This window comes from Triticum urartu, chromosome 1A (genome assembly GCF_056163025.1).
Source record: "Triticum urartu cultivar PI428250 chromosome 1A, HENAU_Tu73, whole genome shotgun sequence".
Classification (NCBI taxonomy): domain Eukaryota; kingdom Viridiplantae; phylum Streptophyta; class Magnoliopsida; order Poales; family Poaceae; genus Triticum; species Triticum urartu.
The window spans coordinates 526,555,291-526,573,915 of record NC_141873.1 but is presented as its reverse complement, the minus strand read 5'-3'; the positions used below and the strand labels follow the sequence as shown (position 1 = coordinate 526,573,915).

Below are 18,625 nucleotides of genomic sequence, written 5' to 3'. Positions count from 1 at the left end.
GAAACAGTTAGAATAACTGATTTAAGGATCATTTGTTATGCAGGTTCTTACAGAAAAGAACACCCTACTGTCCCAGGAGCTGGAAGAGTGCAAAGCCCAACTTGAGGCCGTACTAGCCGCGGCAGGGGAGCCCAAGGAGACCCCCTCTGGTAATATACGCTTCGAAAGATAAGTATTTTGCGAAGTGTGGCGTGGGTGCAAATCTGACAAATGAAATTGCAGATGGCGCCGGATTAAATCCGGAAGAGCAACAACTCCTACGCCAGCTGAAGGCTGGTGAGAGCGTGCTGACAAAGGTGAGCTGGGAGAAGAACGATCTCCAAGATGCCAACACCAAGCTAGGTGTTGAACTGAAGGATGTTCGTGCCCAGCTGTTGGACTCCGTTAAGGAGAATCAGCGGCTTCGACGCGGCATATTTAGTAAGTGCTTAAACGAACTTTGAAAAAAGAGTTCGGCGAGGAAGTTGACTAATAGAGTAATGTCTGTAGGTATAATAACAGGTCGTCCTGCAGAGGAAATGCCCGGTTCTACGGGTGACCTTCTTCCCGAGCTCTCACAACTACACGAGCGAGTTCGGCAGGTGATGCAAGGCGTCGCCCAGGCCTTGTGGCCATCCGTCTCCATGCCCGAAGGCCTTGGAGAGCTTGGAGAGAAGCTGAAGGGAGCATGGCGGCGCTTCCGATTGTGGAAGATGTCGGCCTGCCGTCAAGGCGCCAGGGAGGCCTGGGCCATGGTGAAGACGCGGTACACGAAGGCTGACCCAAACCACATGGCCGAGGTCGGACCCGTGGGGCCCGATGGGAAGGAGAACCCTGTGAGCTTAGTATACGGCGAAGTAGAATTGGCCGCAAAGTATTCCCAACAGGACTGTAAACTAGACAGCCTGTTAGATGGTATTGAAGAGGAATACTATGACACCCCAAAATTTTAACCTTGTTTTATTAATTAAAAATTTTCTAGGAAGTTTAAACTTTTAATTTTTTGGATTTTCTTTTGATTTCAGAGCCATCCTTTTCCTTATTATGGAGTTTTTACCTCAAGTGAAAAACTCTCCAAAAATATTATTAGACTTGTTTAACCTCTCAAGAAAACATTTCTATTATCAGTGGAATTTATACGCACAATTATTTCTCTCTGAGCTTTATTCCTTAAAATGATTTTTCATTAGTTTTGGAGCTCTTTTTGAACTACAACCACTTGATATATTTATTTAAAATTTTCACCAAAATTTGGAGATGTCATGTGATGTTTTTAAATCACTTTTATGCAAAAATATATTTCATTCATTAAATATTTTGAGCTCTACCCCAATTTTTCAAATCTGGTCCAGTGGGCAATTTTGCACTGCAACCCTTTTAAATATTTCTTTCTATCCTCCACCAAAATTTTGGGATGTTCATAGGAGTATATTATTCAACTTTATGCAAAAACCCATTGATGTTCTTTGAAAAATTTGAGTGAATCAACCTCTTTTTCATTCTGGCCCAGTTGGGTGTTTTCAACTGCATCCCTAATAAATTTTGCTCTAGTGGCCATGAGCTTTCTCCTGCTTGTAGTACACCATACCAAACCCTTAAGTCCAGGAGAGTGGACCCATTGGAAGATTTTTGGCTCCTAAAACAATGCCTTTTTCCTTCTGCCCAGAACTGAAGTTTGGCAAAACTTACACTAACACTTTTGAGCTTTTGGCAAACTAACCTCACCACCCTGTGTATCATCTAAAGAGACATTGATCTGGAGAATTTGGCCACCCCAAGAATTGCCTAGATGACCTTGGCATTCTGTCAAACACCCTGAGTGCATAGCCAGTTTTGGCATGATTTTAAGTTTACTTTGTGAACTTGATCATCTGACCTAACAACCATGTCCATTGATCTCCTCACTAACCCTAACCTAGCCCTGTTATTTTCCAGCCCCGCTCAAGCACTCTAGCATGCCTTGGCATATTACCGAGCACGCAGCATGCGTGCTCTGGGCGCGCCCAGAGCGCGCGTTTTGCACGTGCGTGCACCAAGCCGCCGCGTCCCGCTGCCGATGCCCCGCGCTCGCTCTGGCCCTTCCCCTCTCCCAGTCGACGCCCCGACCCCTCCCCTCGCCGCAGAGCCGCCCCTGGAGCTCCACAGCGCCGCCGTCAGGTCGGCAGCGGCGGCTAGCGGGCGGCCACAGTGCGCCCTGCCATGGACGGCGCCGCCCAAGCCACCCCCGCATGCCAGCTGCCCTCTAGAGCAGCCCGAGCTCATCCACAAGCTTGTCCGCAAGCGCTCGTCGCCGCCACGTCCCCCTGCTGCAACAGAATGACGGTCGCCGGCGTTCTTATCCACGGCCATCGTCGGAACCGACCCCGACCGCCTATTTAAGGAGCCCCGAGCCTCTCCGAAACCTCAGGCGACCTCAAGCCACCCCACCTAGCACCCCCGTAGCAGTCAATCGACCAGGGAAGGTCTTCTTCCCCATCTCCGGCCAGTACAGCCGCCGCCGCCCTCCGACCCATTCAGTAGCAACCCGAGCCCCTCCCGTCCAACCAGTGCCACCATGCGATTCCCCTCGACCGTGCGGAGCTGCCCAACCTCTCAAACGCAACCCAGATCCACCGTAGCCCAAACCCCCATTGCCCCCGAAGCTTCCTCCGCCGTGGAGCTCGTCGCCGGCGATTCCCTCCACCCTCGCCGACCCAACGACCATCGGGAGGACCGCCCCGGTCTTGTGGATCCATCCCAACCCTCTGGAGCCCGCGGGGAGCCGCCGTTCGCTGGCGTTGATCGCCGGAGCCCTCACCTCTGTTCGGCCAGAGGAGGACGAAGGCGGGGCGACCGGTCAAACCTGACCAGTGGACCCCCTGGACCCACTGTCAGCGACCCCGATCGAGTCCACGCTGGCGTAAGTGGAAGCGCAAACCCCCGAGTACGTCTTCTCTGCTTCGAAGACGTATTCTGCCCGAAACGTTTTCCCTTTTTCTGTTTTATTTTAAAAAAATAGAATTGACTAAACTTTGACTGGCTATAACTTTTAAAATATAAATCCAAATGACTTGATTCTTTTTCTATCGTTCCTCAAATATTGTCTAGTTTATTTTCATATTTATTTCAAAATTTTCCAAGAAACTTTTTTGTACTGTTTTTAAACTATGTGTTAATTTAAATATTTCCAAAAATAGGATTTGTTGGAGAGAGAAGAAAACTTTCAATGTTTTGGAATGTACCCTGCCTCTCCACAACTTGAAGGCAAGCATTCTGAACCATGGCATAATATTGCCGTGTGTAGTTTGACTTGGTTCCAACGCCACCGTGTCTCGAAGTTTCCAATATTTATTAAGGTGATATGATCCTACTCGTCAGTGCATGTTAATGATACCGTGCTTTTGAACGTGGATATGTCGTGATAGTGGTCACCCTCATATAGCCTTCATACCTACCGGAAGGAAACCGGGAAAGCCTCTGTCTTGGGTAGACACGATGCTTGTCTCCAGTTCCTCTTCGAGACAGTTGTGTCCGATATGGCATGATGAGGTATGCTGAGTGGTGATTCGGTCCATTGGTTTGAAATATATTTGTTATGCTAATCATGCAGGGAATGCCTAAACCTCCTGAGTCGACCGTAGATCGAGTCTTGTTCCAGTAACCCCCATACTTGTTTCGTGCTGCCACTTGCCCCTGCCGTAGGTAGGGTACGGTTCAGTAAGTTGTCAACCCCTGTCCTAGCACACACCGTATAGAGAGGCCATGGTGGAAGATACCGGCTGTAGCTGGTAGGCATGCCACCTGGTCTGGGGGCATGGGTGTTTCCGGTTGGGACCGAGAGGGGAGGCCACCCCTTAGAGCGCGCGATAAAAATTTGATCCCATGCTACGCGAGGTTGTAGCCTCCCCACTTAGAGTTTTGCTTAACAGGTGTCTGGGTGATTCTAGACACGAGTAAAGTTAAGCTGGTGTGTGCAAGTCAGGTGTGTTTTCGACTAAAAGACTGTAGACGGAATTAGTTCCGATGGACTAAAAAAATCCGTTACTCGTGGGTAAAGAGTACACCCTCTGCAGAGATATTGAACCTATTCGAATAGCCGTGTCCATGGTTAAGGACTACAGTCTGGGATGGGTCAAGCGTCGGTCTTCGGAGGAGAAACTACTAAACCAGAATATGGATCATAACTTGTGACGTATGATGATTATGATTATTATTTTTATGGACTAATCATTTATGTTATTTGAATTATTGAGTATCCCTGGGACGGTTCTACCTCCTGGATATTCATCGTGATTATTCTTATATAAGCCCTTTTTGTGGTGTCGCCCAGACGCCCGACTGTGGCATGCGTGTTATTTCATTTACTTATAAGCCCTTTATGTGGTGTCGCATAGACGCCTGACTGTGGCATGTCCGTTATTTCATTTACTTATAAGCCCTTTATGTGGTGTCGCACCGACGCCCGATTGTGGCATGCTTGTTATTCCTTTTATATATAAGCCCTTTCTGTGGTGTTGCTCAGACGCCCGACTGAGGCATGCTTCATATTATTATCCTTTTGAGGCGTCGCTTCAGACACCCGATCGGTGCTTTATATTTTTACACCCTGATTTTTCACTCGTGATTTATTTAAATGATCTACTTGCGTGCATCATGAACCTTATTTCATAACTGACGAAGTGATCATAGAATATTTTAAAGCATGATTTTCAGTGGCTATATTATACCTGTGTTCTTAATGTTTGCGAGTACATTCAAAGTACTCACTGGCTTGTCCCTGGCTATTGTCTTTGCCAGATTTCTTGCGTGGAGAGGAGCATTGTGATGACAGCCCCGGAACCTACGCAATGGAGATAGCAGCCTCGCGAAGATAGGAGTTATCCTGGTCAGCTGTTCCTGTGGGAAATGGAGTCCCATAGACGCTGATGATCCGCAAACCGCTTCCGCCATCAACCACTAGAAACCAATTGTTGTACCCATAGGCCAGAATGGTCTTGTACTTCATATTTTGTATTTTGCTTGGAGTTTCTGTAACAAGTTGGTGTCTCATCAGCTAACAGTAATCCTGGGGCTGGTGAGCACAAGGGCCGCTTTTGGGAAATTAATATCCCGAAAAATCGGTCGTGACAAATACAGTCAGTCAGATTGACTATGTAATTTTAATTGACATGTGTAATGCCTTCTAGCCGGATTGTAGATCGTTTGTCATGGCCGACCTTTTCGCTTCAACCTCGGGACCTGACGGTCCGGAGTGTGTCTGAATACCCTCGCAGTTATATAAGAACCGAGGTATGCATGGAGACCAGGCGTAGGGGTCACTAGTGCTTGAACAGACAAGTGCCCAACTAGTTATGTTATATTACATGGTTAGTAAGAAACATCTTCCAGGGAGAATAGTTCTATTAGGGGTTCCTTTCCCTGGGAGGCATGCCCTAAAGTGCATGTCCATTCTGCGAAAAGAGACGCAAGAAAAACATCTGGGGGCGTATAGATAAATAAGTGAAAAAAGGATCATCTTTAGTTCACCGACTGAATATTCCCTTAAGAACGCTAGCTTTCGGCTTCACCCAGTCTGAGGTACACATGCGGCTGACCCGGCAGTAACAATCGCAGAGGTGCTCCCTTTACCACCTAGCCGAACAATCGGGAACGTAGGGGTAAGCACAGGAACTAGGCAACCCAGCTTGGCCAAAACTTAAGTCGTATCGATGCATATAATGGTGAATAAAAGGTACATGCGGAAGTGTGACACATGTGTTGGGCATGAAGTCCGTATAAATAAGCTTCTGTTTAAAGAAGCCCCCAGGTTTAATGAGCGCGGATAGCGCGTCACTTTATGAGCCTTTAAAGGCTATAAGAGAGAGGGAGGGGGGAAGGAGAGAAATGTAAGACATGAAGTATATAAAAAATGGACAGAGGAAGGAGACGAACACAGAGTCCGGCGCTAGGCATAGAATCTTCGGAGACGGGTTGCGTTCCATGGGTTTGGCTCGAGTCGGTTATCCGATGCATCTCACAGGCGGTACGCTCCACCAGTCAGGACTTGGTCAATTATGAAGGGACCTTCCCACTTGGGCTTGAGTTTGTCCTTTTTCTTGTCCGGCAGGCGTAGAACTAATTCGCCAACGTTGTAATTTTTGGCCCGTACTTCTCTGCTTTGGTATCTTCGAGCCTGCTGTTGATAGAATGCGGAACGGGCTTTTTCCACATCACGCCCTTCCTCCAAGGCATCCAAACTGTCCTGACGATCGAGCTCGGCTTCTCTTTCTTCGTACATGCACACTCGAGGCGAGTCATGAATTTTGTCGCAGGGCAAAACTGCCTCTGCGCCGTACACCATGAAGAATGGTGTGTATCCGGTGGTGTGGTTCGGCGTGGTCCGCATCCCCTAGAGTACGGAGTCGAGCTCCTCTACCCAGTGCGTATTAGATTCCTTAAGGGACCTCACTAATCTGGGTTTGATGCCGCTCATGATAAGACCATTTGCACGTTCGACCTGGCCATTAGTTTGTGGGTGATAGATGGAAGCATAATCGAGCTTGATGCCCATGTTTTTGCACCAGAGTTTTACCTCGTCAGCCGTAAAGTTCGTGCTGTTATCAGTGATGATGATGTGGGGGACGCCGTAACGGTGTACAACCCCGGATATAAAGTCTATCACCGGTCCGGATTCGGCCGTCTTAACAGGCTTGGCTTCTATCCATTTGGTGAACTTATCCACCATGACCAGTAAGTATTTTTTCTTGTGGGTTCCGCCTTTAAGGGGTCCAACCATGTCAAGCCCCCAGACCGCGAAGGGCCAAGTGATGGGGATAGTTTGGAGGGCGGTGGGTGGCATATGGCTTTGGTTTGCACAAAGCTGGCAACCGACGCACCGTTGGACTAAGTCATGGGCGTCTGCCTGGGCCGTCGGCAATAAAAGCCTGTACGGAAGGCCTTGCTTACAAGGGACCGAGCTGCAGCGTGATGACCGCCGAGTCCGGCATGAATTTCAGCCAGGAGGTTCCGCCCTTCCTCTTCGGAGATGCACCTTTGAAGGACTCTGGTAGTGCTTTTCTTATAAAGCTCTCCCTCATGGACTTTATGGGCTTTAGATCACCGCACTATGCAGCATGCCTCATTTTGGTCCTTGGGGAGTTCCTGCCTAGTAAGGTAGGCGAGGAATGGTTCTGTCCACGGGGCGATGACGGCCATTATTATGTGGGCTGAAGGTGTTATTTCATTGGCAGAGCCTCCAATTATGTCAGAGTGTTCGGTGTCGGGCAGTGCGGTTGGGTCCGGCCTGTTATTGCCGGGTTCCCCTTCCCATACTACGGATGGCTTGAACAGCCTTTCCAAGAAGACGTTGGGGGGGGGGGACTACATCGCGTTTTGCGCCGATGCGTGCCAGGACATCTGCCGCCTGATTATTTTCCCGGGCTATATGGTGAAATTCAAGCCCTTCGAACCGAGCTGACATTTTTAGGACGGCGTTGCGATAAGCTGCCATTTTTGGATCCTTGGCATCAAAGTCTCCATTTATTTGGGATATTGCGAGGTTCGAGTCCCCGTGCACCTCTAGGCGTTGAATCCCCATGGATACTGCCATCTGGAGACCATATAAAAGGGCCTCATATTCGGTTGCACTGTTGGAGTCTGTGTACATTATCTGGAGTACGTATTGAACTGTGTCTCCTGTGGGGGACGTCAAAATGACGCCAGCCCCTAGACCGGCCAACATTTTGGAGCCGTCGAAGTGCATGACCCAGTTTGAATATGTGCCGTACTCTTTAGGGAGTTCAGCCTCCGTCCATTCTGCGATGTAGTCGGCCAAAACTTGCGACTTGATAGCTCATCGTGGCTTGTAAGTTATGTCGAACGGGAGGAGCTCAATGGCCCATTTTGCAATCCGGCCCGTCGCGTCGCGGTTGTTTATAATATCGTTAAGTGGCACTTCCGAGGCTACTGTTATTGAACACTCTTGAAAGTAGTGTCGCAGCTTCCGGGATGCCATAAATACCGCGTACGCAATCTTTTGATAATGCGGGTACCGTGACTTGCATGGAGTAAGAACAATGGACACATAGTAGACTGGCTTTTGAAGGGGGAATTTGTGTCCGTCCGTTTCTCGTTCGACGACGAGCACTGCGCTTACGACCTGATGGGTTGCTGCAATGTATAATAGAATTGGTTCGCCAATGTTTGGCGCGGCCAGGACTGGGTTTGTTGCCAAGATGGCTTTTATTTCGTCAAGTCCGGCCGTGGCTGCATCTGTCCACTCGAAGTGTTCGGTGCGCCGAAGGAGGCGGTAAAGGGGTAGGGCCTTTTCTCCCAAGCGGGAGATAAAGCGGCTTAGAGCCGCCACGCATCTAGTTAATTTTTGTATTTGTTTGAGGTCCTTCGGGATATCCAATTGTGACAGAGCTCGGATCTTGGCTGGATTTGCTTCAATTCCTCTACCGGATACAATGAAGCCCAAGAGCTTTCTGGCTGGAACGCCGAAAACGCATTTTTCCGGGTTGAGCTTGATGTCGTATGTTCGGAGGTTATCGAATGTTAGCCTCAAGTCGCCTACTAGAGATTCGACATGTCTTGTTTTAACGACCACATCATCTACGTATGCCTCCACTGTTTTGCTGATTTGGTTTGCCAAACATGTCTGAATCATGCGCTGATATGTTACGCCGGCGTTTTTGAGCCCGGAGGGCATTGTGTTGAAGCAGAATGGGTCGTATGGTGTGATGAATGCCGTTGCGGCTTGGTCTGACTCTGCCATCTTTATTTGATGGTAGTCGGAGTATGCGTCGAGGAAACACAATGAATCGTGTCCTGCGGTAGCGTCGATAATTTGATCGATGGATCTGGTTTGCCAAACATGTCTGAATCATGCGCTGATATGTTACGCCGGCGTTTTTGAGCCCGGAGGGCATTGTGTTGAAGCAGAATGGGTCGTATGGTGTGATGAATGCCGTTGCGGCTTGGTCTGACTCTGCCATCTTTATTTGATGGTAGTCGGAGTATGCGTCGAGGAAACACAACGAATCGTGTCCTGCGGTAGCGTCGATAATTTGATCGATGCGGGGGAGGGGGAAGGGATCCTTTGGGCAAGCCTTGTTAAGGTCTTTAAAATCAACGCACAGGCGCCAGGATTTGTCCTTCTTTGGTACCATCACCAGGTTTGCTAGCCAGTCCGGGTGTTTTATATCTTTGATGAATCCGGCCTCCAATAGCTTGGCTAGTTCCTCTCCCATGGCCTGTCTCTTAGGTTCGGAAAAACGCCGAAGAGCCTGTTTGACTGGCTTGAATCCTTTTAGGATATTTAAGCTGTGTTCGGCTAGCCTGTGTGGGATTCCTGGCATGTCTGAAGGGTGCCAGGCGAAAATGTCCCAGTTCTCTCATAGGAACTCTCGCAGTGCGGCGTCTACATCAGGGTTTAACTGTGCCCCGATGGAAGCTATTTTATTGGGGTCCGTTGGATGGACCTGGAATTTGACTACTTCGTCCGCCGGTTTAAAGGAGGTGGACTTGGATCTTTTGTCGAGTATCACATCGTCCCTATTCACCGTGGAGCGCAGCGCAGTCAGTTCCTCAGCCGCTAGGGCTTCGGGTAGCGCCTCGAGGGCCAGTGCGGCTGTCTTGTTTTCGGCGCGGAGTGCTATGTCCGGATCACTAGCGAGAGTGATGATTCCGTTAGGCCCGGGCTTCTTGAGCTTCATGTACCCGTAATGGGGTATTGCTTGGAAGATTGTATACGCTTCCCGCCCTAGCAGAGCGTGGTATCCGCTACTGAACGGGGCCACTTGGAATGTGACCTCTTCGGACCTGTAATTATCCGGCGTGCCGAACACCACATCTAGTGTGATTTTTCTTGTACAGCGCGCTTCCCGTCTAGGGATTATTCCTCTAAAGGTTGTGTTGCTTCGCTCAATGCGGATCTAGTCTATTTCCATTTTTTGAAGGGTTTCCTCATAAATGAGGTTCAATCCACTGCCGCCATCCATGAGTACCTTGGTAAGACGAAAGCCGTCCACTATTGGACTAAGGACCAATGCGGCTGGTGCTCGGGCTGTTCGGATCACTAGCGTTAAAAGTAATAGCCATGTCACTCCATGGGTTTATTGTTGCTACTTGGTAGACTTCGGCAAGGCTGCGGAGTGTTCTTTTTCGCATATTATTTGATGCGAAAGTCTCGAAGACTGTTAATACCATACTGGTGTCTCTGGGGTGGCTTTATGTGGCTTCTGGAATTAGAAGATCTTTGCCAATTTTTGCCACCTGCCGGAGTATCCAACATGCTCTAAGGCTGTGAGTTGGTGTCGCGCCCTCTGCACTGTGAATTTTACAGGGTCCATTAAGCCATCCTTCCAGTACGGTTCTGTGCCCTGTAGAGGGCTTTTTCTTTTTGGTATTGAACCCGGGTGTCTGGCAATAATGCACCTTTTTTATTTCGGACTGGGTTTGTATTCAGGGCCGGATTGTCTCAAAATTTTATTTCGGTTTTCCAGGCGCTTTCCATCACACAGTACTTTCGTACTATGGACACCAAGTCAGCGAAGCGTGTAATATCACGGCGACTTATGGCGTTGAGTATTCCCTTGTCCGTGCAATTATTGCAGAAGAATGAAATTGCGTCTTCCTCGCGGCAGTCCTTTATCCTGTTCATAACCAGGAGGAATCTGGCCCAGTAATGATGTACTATTTCTTCGGGCTCTTGCCTAATTTGGATAGATTGCTTATGTACGGGTGGGTGGTGGAATCAAATCCGAAACCTCACCCAATCTGAGACCCAGAGGCCAAGGAGTTTCCGAACTCGGAAGTTTGGATTCTTGGATGCTGTCCAATGAATCTAGCCCGTCGCCTGACTTTAAGTTCAGGTCTTGAGTGATGTCTTCCCCTCCGCGGGTATCCGGCTTGGAGGGATCGGGAATCCGGACATAGCTAGTCCTTAAGATAGATGAAGGGTCGCCGCACTGTCCCTCTACCACGGCAACGTGATGGGTGACCTGGGGAGAGTTAATCTCTCTCAGATCGGGTTTAGGCCCAATCTGGTCGTAATCCGTAGCGACTCCCAGGGCGGCGATGCGATCCAAGAGCTCGTTTAGGGAAGAGAGCTCCATTGGATCCAGCTGCTCGGCGAATTCCGAGCTGACGTGAAGATTGCTTTCGATGACCCGAGAGGTCATCATCGGCGCAATAGCCGAACAGGCAGTCATAAGGAAACCACCTAGCCGGAGAGTTTGGCCGACAGCCAAAGCTCCCTTAGAAATGGTGCCGTCTTTAAAGACGGGATGAGGCATCCTTCCTGATGGCGACGACACAGAGGAACTCTCAATGAAAGCACCAATGTCGGTGTCAAAACCGGCGGATCTCGGGTAGGGGGTCCCGAACTGTGCGTCTAGGCGGATGGTAACAGGAGACAAGGGACACGATGTTTTTACCCAGGTTCGGGCCCTCTCGATGGAGGTAAAACCCTACTCCTGCTTGATTAATATTGATGATATGGGTAGTACAAGAGTAGATCTAATACGAGATCAAGGAGGCTAAACCCTAGAAGCTAGCCTATGGTATGATTGTTGTTCCTACGGACTAAAACCCTCCGGTTTATATAGACACCGGAGAGGGCTAGGGTTACACAGAGTCGGTTACAATGGTAGGAGATCTACATATCCGTATCGCCAAGCTTGCCTTCCACGCCAAGGAAAGTCCCTTCCAGACACGGGACGAAGTCTTCAATCTTGCATCTTCATAGTCCAGGAGTCCGGCCGAAGGTATAGTCCGGCTATCCGGACACCCCCTAATCCAGGACTCCCTCAAGGGACCTGGACCATGATAGATGGTGGAGAAGCAGACAAGGCTTCTGATTGGGCTGTGTTAGCAACAAGATCAATAACAGGGTTGGAAAAAATTGCAACAGCCTGATTTGTAGTGTCAGTAAGAGGATGATCAGTAGAGACTGAATTCCCAATGATGTCGTTAACAGAGTTCACTTGTATTTACAGAAGCATAGGGTCCCGTCTGGCTGACTCTGGCTATAGGGTTACTTGAAGAACGGTTTCTTGTATTATTTGATCTTGCAGTAGTCTTGCACAATTGGGTCATGTAGCAGAGGATCTTGTAACTATAGCACTCCTTCATCAGCAACTTGTAGAAGACCCCGCTCAGGCTCAACAATGACCTGCAAAGGGAACTCTTGAACTTGTATTGGGTGCTCTGGTTGTGAAATTGAGCTGGTGGACTGAGATCGAAACCTGCCATTACTTCCAGAGCAAGCACATGTAAAGGGGCAAGCAGTTCCTGCAACTCATTTGGGTTGTTGTGGACTCCACCAATAGACTTTGCTGAGCTAGTAGAACCTGGAAGTCCCAGGGAGGGAGTAATGCCACTACTATCATCTTTATTGTGTTGATCAACCTGCATGTCTGGAGAGCCCATGGGGTCATTAAGTTCCAAGAATTCCCTTGCCTGAATTTCCATATCAACATTGTGCTGCTCTCGCATGGCCAAGTGACCCCATCTTTCTTCCTCTGCTGCCTGCTCCAAGTTCCCATTTTCCTGTTGGTTGTCTTGCACGTTGTTTTCCTGCTGCACGAGGTGGAAAGCAACTGGCCCCAAAACATGGTTGTTCTGATTAGGGTGATGGAATTGTTCCTGAGGACTCGGGTGAGGATTCCCATCTACAGGCACTGGGTCCTCATCTGGTGGCCCCTCCAAAGGAATGTCTTGAAATATGATAATAGGGAAGGTCTAGGACTATCCTCTGAAGCTGTTTGTACCAGAGACAAGGATACTGACAGGTATGTCTCCGAGCACGTCCACACTGACTTTTATCGCAACAGCAACATCTGTAGATTTTGATCTATCCCAGGACATCAATCTCCTGAAACTAGCAGTGGCATTGGAAAGTTCAGTAAAGTTTCTCAAATCTGCTAGAAAACCCACCAACAACAACTATACCTCTCTGTTAAGAGGGAACTTCTTCCAATTGAGACCTTCATTGCGCTTTCAGAAAATCGGATGGATATCATCATATAGATGTGGGGCCCTACTAACCAAGAAATCCCTATCTGCAACACTGTTTAGGCGGACGAAAGTTTGACCAAAAGGGCATTTAGCGATGGCTGAGACTGCAATGCGTCTGAACTGAAAGAACTCCAACAAGATCTCTCTGACATTTGTGAAAACAGCCTCACCTTGAGGCAACGAAACAATGGTGACGATGGTTAGGTCCTCATTTGTCGGTGCCATGGGCCCATGAATGACCCGAGCACGAGCCTGGCGACCCTCCACCTCGATCGCATGGAAGCCAGCAGGCAGAAAAGGTTGCGGATCGAATGGGAACTTAGCCATATCCAGCGATGGAGGCAATGTGGTGAGGCGAAGGGAGGTGGTGGAAACCCCAGGCGTGGTGGATGAATGCTGCGGCAGCAGGGAAGGTCGGTTGGAATACGAGATGTCGGGGGCTCTGGTTTCACTAACCATGTGGGTCCGCTCCGGTAGGTGGCTAGAGTTACGGCTATTACCCAAAATAGAGGTGGGCTCGCGCGGATTAGCAGGTTGAAAATCGAAAGCCGGAGCGTTAATTGCTCCTCCAAATCTTCAATTAGCTTGAATATGCCCCAGCCTTTTGCAGCCCTTGCAACGAATACGGCTCGTGCACTTGGGCCGAAGATGGCCTGAGGCAAGACACCGGACACATAAAGGCCCACGATTAGGATGGGCTGGAGGAGAGTTCCGGGAGGGAGGGGCCCAGAAGTTTGAAATCCCGACAATCCCGCCCGGCCAAGGGAAACGTTATTGGGGGAAGTTAATATGGGGTTTAAGACAGGCAAGGAATGCTCCAGGCGTTCTGAAGCCGATGCTGCACGCGGGTTTCCTAATCTGATCTCATGAACTGGAGTAGAGAAAACTCTAGGGGGGTTGAACTGCATCTGCATATGATCTGCGCTCTTTCGATCGATTAACCAAGGTCCATTCTTCTTCTAGCACTTGCTGGTAAAGCTGGAATTCCTTTCTATAATCTGGACCTCCATTACCCCAAAGGAGAAAACCGATATTGAATAGAAGAAACGTTTCCACCTTTAACGATTGCAAAACCAACCTCCTTTGAGGAAACACTAACTTTGGAAGACCAATTTTGGAAGCAGCTGACTTTGAAACGAGAGGCATGACCTCAAAAGCATGATTGGAGAATAAGACACACTGAATCATTGTTGATCCGAAATTTAGATCTCGAGAATTCAGCCACCAAGATGAATTCCTTGAGTTTTCCACCTTCCGAGTGATTGATGGGAACCCCAAACTCCTTCCTGATGAAAGCTTCGAAGGCGAGACCCTTCTCAAACTTGAGATTAGAGAAAGCCATGAGCGGTTGCCGGTGCCAGAGCGGCAGATCGGAGGTTCAGCAGCGGTTGTGGCCGCCGTGGAAGGAATTGCCAGCGGCTTGAGAACGGCGTGAGAGGGTGGTGGCCGCCGCGGCCAGCGGCGGGGCTAGGTGGAGCGAGGGCTAGGTACTCATGCACTCAGCTACAGTACCTATCTTTTTCTACGCGAGGGAGCTGAACTCGCAAAGCTAGTAAATCCTCACACCACATACTTAATCTGAAAAACAGCACGTGAAAGCCAAAGAACCACAATATCTGGAAACAACTACAACTTATTACAGCAAAAAGACAAGTACTAAACCTCTGATATTATGGGCTACAGGACTGGACGACAAAACAACTGCCTCTCCCATAGAGGACTCTGTAATAAACCAGCAATCCTGAGAATCATCGGTGCCACCCCTTCTTTATGCTGATTTTTTTTAAATGCCATTACATTATATTTCATACTCCGTACTTATCAAGGAGTATTAATTGTTTCATGCCAGTGGTTAAGATCTCGTCAAAAGAAGAAGGAAATATGTCATGGTAACTTTGTATTGTTAGGAGACATGCACAATGGACTCACTTACTGGAAAAAAAATTATATGAGACCAGGTCTCACGGCTAACAGGTGAGACCCGCCCTGATGGATGACACGTGACATTCACAAATCCCAAAGCATCTAATCTCCCCTCCCCCCCCCCCCCCCCCCACCCACCCACCTCCCCGCCCCCTTTCCTGATTTCAAGTGGAGGTGGGGTAGATGCTTTGTGATTTGTGAATACCACGTGTCATCCATCAGGATGGGTCTCGCGTGAAACCTGGTCTCATAGAATTCTTTTCCTCATCCACTAATGCACACGCACACAGCCTACTGATAATTTCAGATTTACAATTGCACACATGTATAGTCCCTTTGTTCGTTTCTAGTGTTGTCACTTGGAAAATCATAAAGGAAGCAGTTCCTTTTCCGGTCATCGTTGATGGCAACATTCTCGATGTTTTATGCACCAGCTGAGGTAATCCAGGAGTAGGTTTTTGAAGCAATCTTTTTCTGTTCATCAAAACATGCTATGTGCATCACTTTTATTCTTTCAACAAAGAACATTGGTTCGCAGTTAGACATGCACAACCCCATATACACGAACAATTCCGTAGCTTGGCTAGAATTGAACCAAGGAATAACCAAAGGAAAGAAAAGGCACACAGTAAAAGAATCGCCAAATTTTACGAAGTGCCTATTTCATGGTCCAGTGCCTATTTTTATAGGAGAGATGCCTAATTAAGCGTCTGCCAAGTACAAATAAGCACCCGTGCTTAAAAAAAGCGTGGTTTATTTCTCTAAGCATCTCCCCTAACCACCTTGCATTGTACAAGGCCTTAGCTGACTAGGAGAGAGAGAGAGAGGGGGGGGGGGGATGCCACGTGAGCAGCGATTGGTCGAAACCGGCCGAGTCAGTAGCGAAACCGTGTCGCCTTTCCACAAGGACGAAAAATGACTGGTTTGGAGAGTTCGTGGAGCTGTCTCTCTGGTTTGAGAGTCGAGGGACCAAAGTGGGAGTTGAGGGAACAAAAATGGATTGTTCATGTTTTTTGAAGCATCTAAAATCTTCCTCTGATCAAAACAAGCTGCGTGCATCACTTTTATTATTTCAACAAGGAACATTGATTTGTAATTAGACATGTATAGTCCCTTTGTTCGTTTCTAGTGTTGTTACTTGGAAAATCATAAAGGAAGCAGTTCCTTTTCCGGTCATCGTTGATGGCAACATTCTCGATGTTTTATGCACCAGCTGAGGTAATCCAGGAGTAGGTTTTTGAAGCAATCTTTTTCTGTTCATCAAAACATGCTATGTGCATCACTTTTATTCTTTCAACAAAGAACATTGGTTCGCAGTTAGACATGCACAACCCCATATACACGAACAATTCCGTAGCTTGGCTACAATTGAACCAAGGAATAACCAAAGAAAAGAAAAAATGGCAACCAGTGAAAGAATCGCGAAATTTTACGACATGAACTCGCTTTGCAGGTTGAAGCAAACAATCGTCAAATTTTACCATGCATGCACGTACGTGCGCAGCTGCTGCACTACGTATACGTGCTGCACTTATTAGTAGTGGTTGATTGCGCGGCAGTTCTTCCTGATCTGGCCCTGGTAGCCGGTCTTGACCTCGATGCCGGCCATCTTCACCATGGCCTTCTCGAACCTGTCCTCCCACCACCCGGGGATTTTGGCGTTCTCCACCACCATTCTTGCCGTCTCCGCCGACGTCATGAGCGCCGCGTCAGAGGTGAAGAGCACCGTGTGCGACAGCACGTTCTTGTAGTACTGCCTGTCCAGCCTGTTGGGCGTCACCACGTCCTGCATCACCGTCGGGTCATTGCCGCCCGGCGTAGCGTCGGCCGGGCACTGGCCCCTCAGGAACGCGGCGAGGCCGCCGTTGATGTCAGAGGGGGTGTTGAGGCGGTCGGAGACGAAGGACGAGCAGTGGGAACGCCCGATGGTGTGCGCGCCGGAGAGGACGACCAGGCCCTCCGCGTTGAGGCCCTTGATGACGAAGCTAGCGACGAGGTCGCTGAGGTTGGACGTCGGCGGGACCAGGAACTTGAGCGGCTCGGAGGCGTTGGAGAAGGTGCCGTCGCGGCGGCCGGACGGCATCTGGAAGTTTATCTTGCCCCTGCTGAGGATGCAGGATGCGTCACGGGCCGCGAAGGCGACAATGTCTGCACAGGAGACGACGCCCGGGCAGGCCACCTCGAGGGCGTCCTTGATCGCGTCAATCAGCTCAAAGCCGCGTAGGGTAGGGTCGTTCGGCGGGCTGAGCTTCTCCGGCGTCGGGCTGAACGGGGTCGGGTCCAGGAGGACGGAAGCATCACAGCCCTAATAATCATCAACTCAACGAGATTAATCGAGTCTGACTAATCAGCTATGTACGTACATACGTATATGTTTGCAAATTCGTTAGTACCTCGACGAAACAGTCGTGGAAGAGCATGCGGATCATGGCGGCGCCATTGCCGGGGTTCTGGGAGACGGCCTTCTCCATGACGCCCTTGACGACGGCCTCCGCCTGGGGGCACTTGTCGTGGTAGTAGCCGATCTCCAGTGGCCAGAAAGGGCTGGCCTGGCATCCCACTGCGAGGAGCAGCAAGGCACAAGCCACCAAAACCTGCAGCTTTGCAGCAACAGCCGCCATTTCTATTTCTTCGAAGCTAGCAGAAGAGAGATCAAGTGTGAGAAGTGCTCGATCGGTGGAGAATAATGCCTGTATGTTGATATACCTCCAGCAGGAAGCTATCTATATATAGGTGGACACTCGAGGACCTAGCTTGTCCGACAATATATGCACATATGTTGGCATGTGCTTAAAATCAACCATGATTATCTTGGCTTCGTTGGAACGTTATTGCACCGGGTAGTTGCCACCAATCGTCGTTGAATTTGAATTCACTCACTTTACTCCTCCCAGTGGCACCGAAAACTAATCGAAGACGTCTTCGGTAATGATATGATTGCTAAATCTCAGTCGATTGAGACTTAACAAGGTCTCAGCCGTTGTTATATTGATGAGATCTTAGAGCAACTCCAATGGGCGACCCATTTCGTCCGCGGCCGTCCGTTTGGGTCGGCGCGGACAGAAAAGGCGGCCCAACGCACCGACCCAAACGGACGTGCGTCCGCTTTTCGTCCACGGGCGACCCATTCTCGGCCCAATTTTTAGCCTGATTTGCGTCGACGCGGACACGCGACGGACGCGCGCTTGCTTTCCTACTTCTGTCCCCGGACCCGCTCATCTGTGGCACATTGGCCTTCCCTCTCCCCAGCCAACAAGCAACCCTCGCCCCCGCCTCCTCCGTCACCGACGCCGCCGCCCATTTTGCCGGCGACTCTTCCAGCTGCCGCCGCCTCCACATCCACCCAGCAACGCCGCCCCTGCCCCCAGTCGCCCGCCGCCGCTGTTTTGCTGCCGGGGAGCAAGCTGGTTCCCCGCCGCTGTTTCCCCCACGCCCAGCCGCCCCGCGACCAAAAAGACGCCTCGCCGCCCCAGCCACAGACAACCGACACGCTCGTCGGACGCCGTCACCCTCGTCGGACGCCGGCCGGGCAGCTAGCTGGTCTGTGGGCGCCGCGTCTCCCCTCGCCGGCCGTCTCCTTCTTCGACGCCCGCAAGCTGTTCGACAGTTTGCCAAGGTACGAAAATGGACTCCACCGACGAGTTCTTTTTCCACAATTTCCTTTGCGACTCCGACGATCCGTCCGACGACGAGGAGATATTGGCTGCTGTGTTGGTCCATCACCACCTCAACAACCATCGGCCGT

General features: G+C 49.7%; 1 protein-coding gene across 1 annotated transcript; it reads right to left on the bottom strand.

Annotated features, from left to right (window-relative positions):
* Window positions 1–16,178: 16,178 nt before the first annotated feature.
* On the bottom strand, window positions 16,179–17,597 carry LOC125537453 (peroxidase 2). Its single transcript, XM_048700774.2, has 2 exons — window positions 17,274–17,597; window positions 16,179–17,185 (listed from the first exon to the last, which is right to left on the bottom strand). Exons 1-2 carry the CDS (start codon window positions 17,499–17,501, stop codon window positions 16,415–16,417), a joined length of 999 nt encoding a protein of 332 aa, XP_048556731.2. The 5' UTR covers window positions 17,502–17,597; the 3' UTR covers window positions 16,179–16,414.
* Window positions 17,598–18,625: the final 1,028 nt, after the last annotated feature.

Coding starts and splice junctions, on each gene's coding strand:
- LOC125537453 (XM_048700774.2), bottom strand. CDS start 17,501: ATGGCGGCTGTTGCTGCAAAGCTGCAGGTTTTGGTGGCTTGTGCCTTG. Junction 17,186..17,273: donor TCCACGACTGTTTCGTCGAG/GTACTAACGAAT, acceptor GATGATTATTAG/GGCTGTGATGCTTCCGTCCT.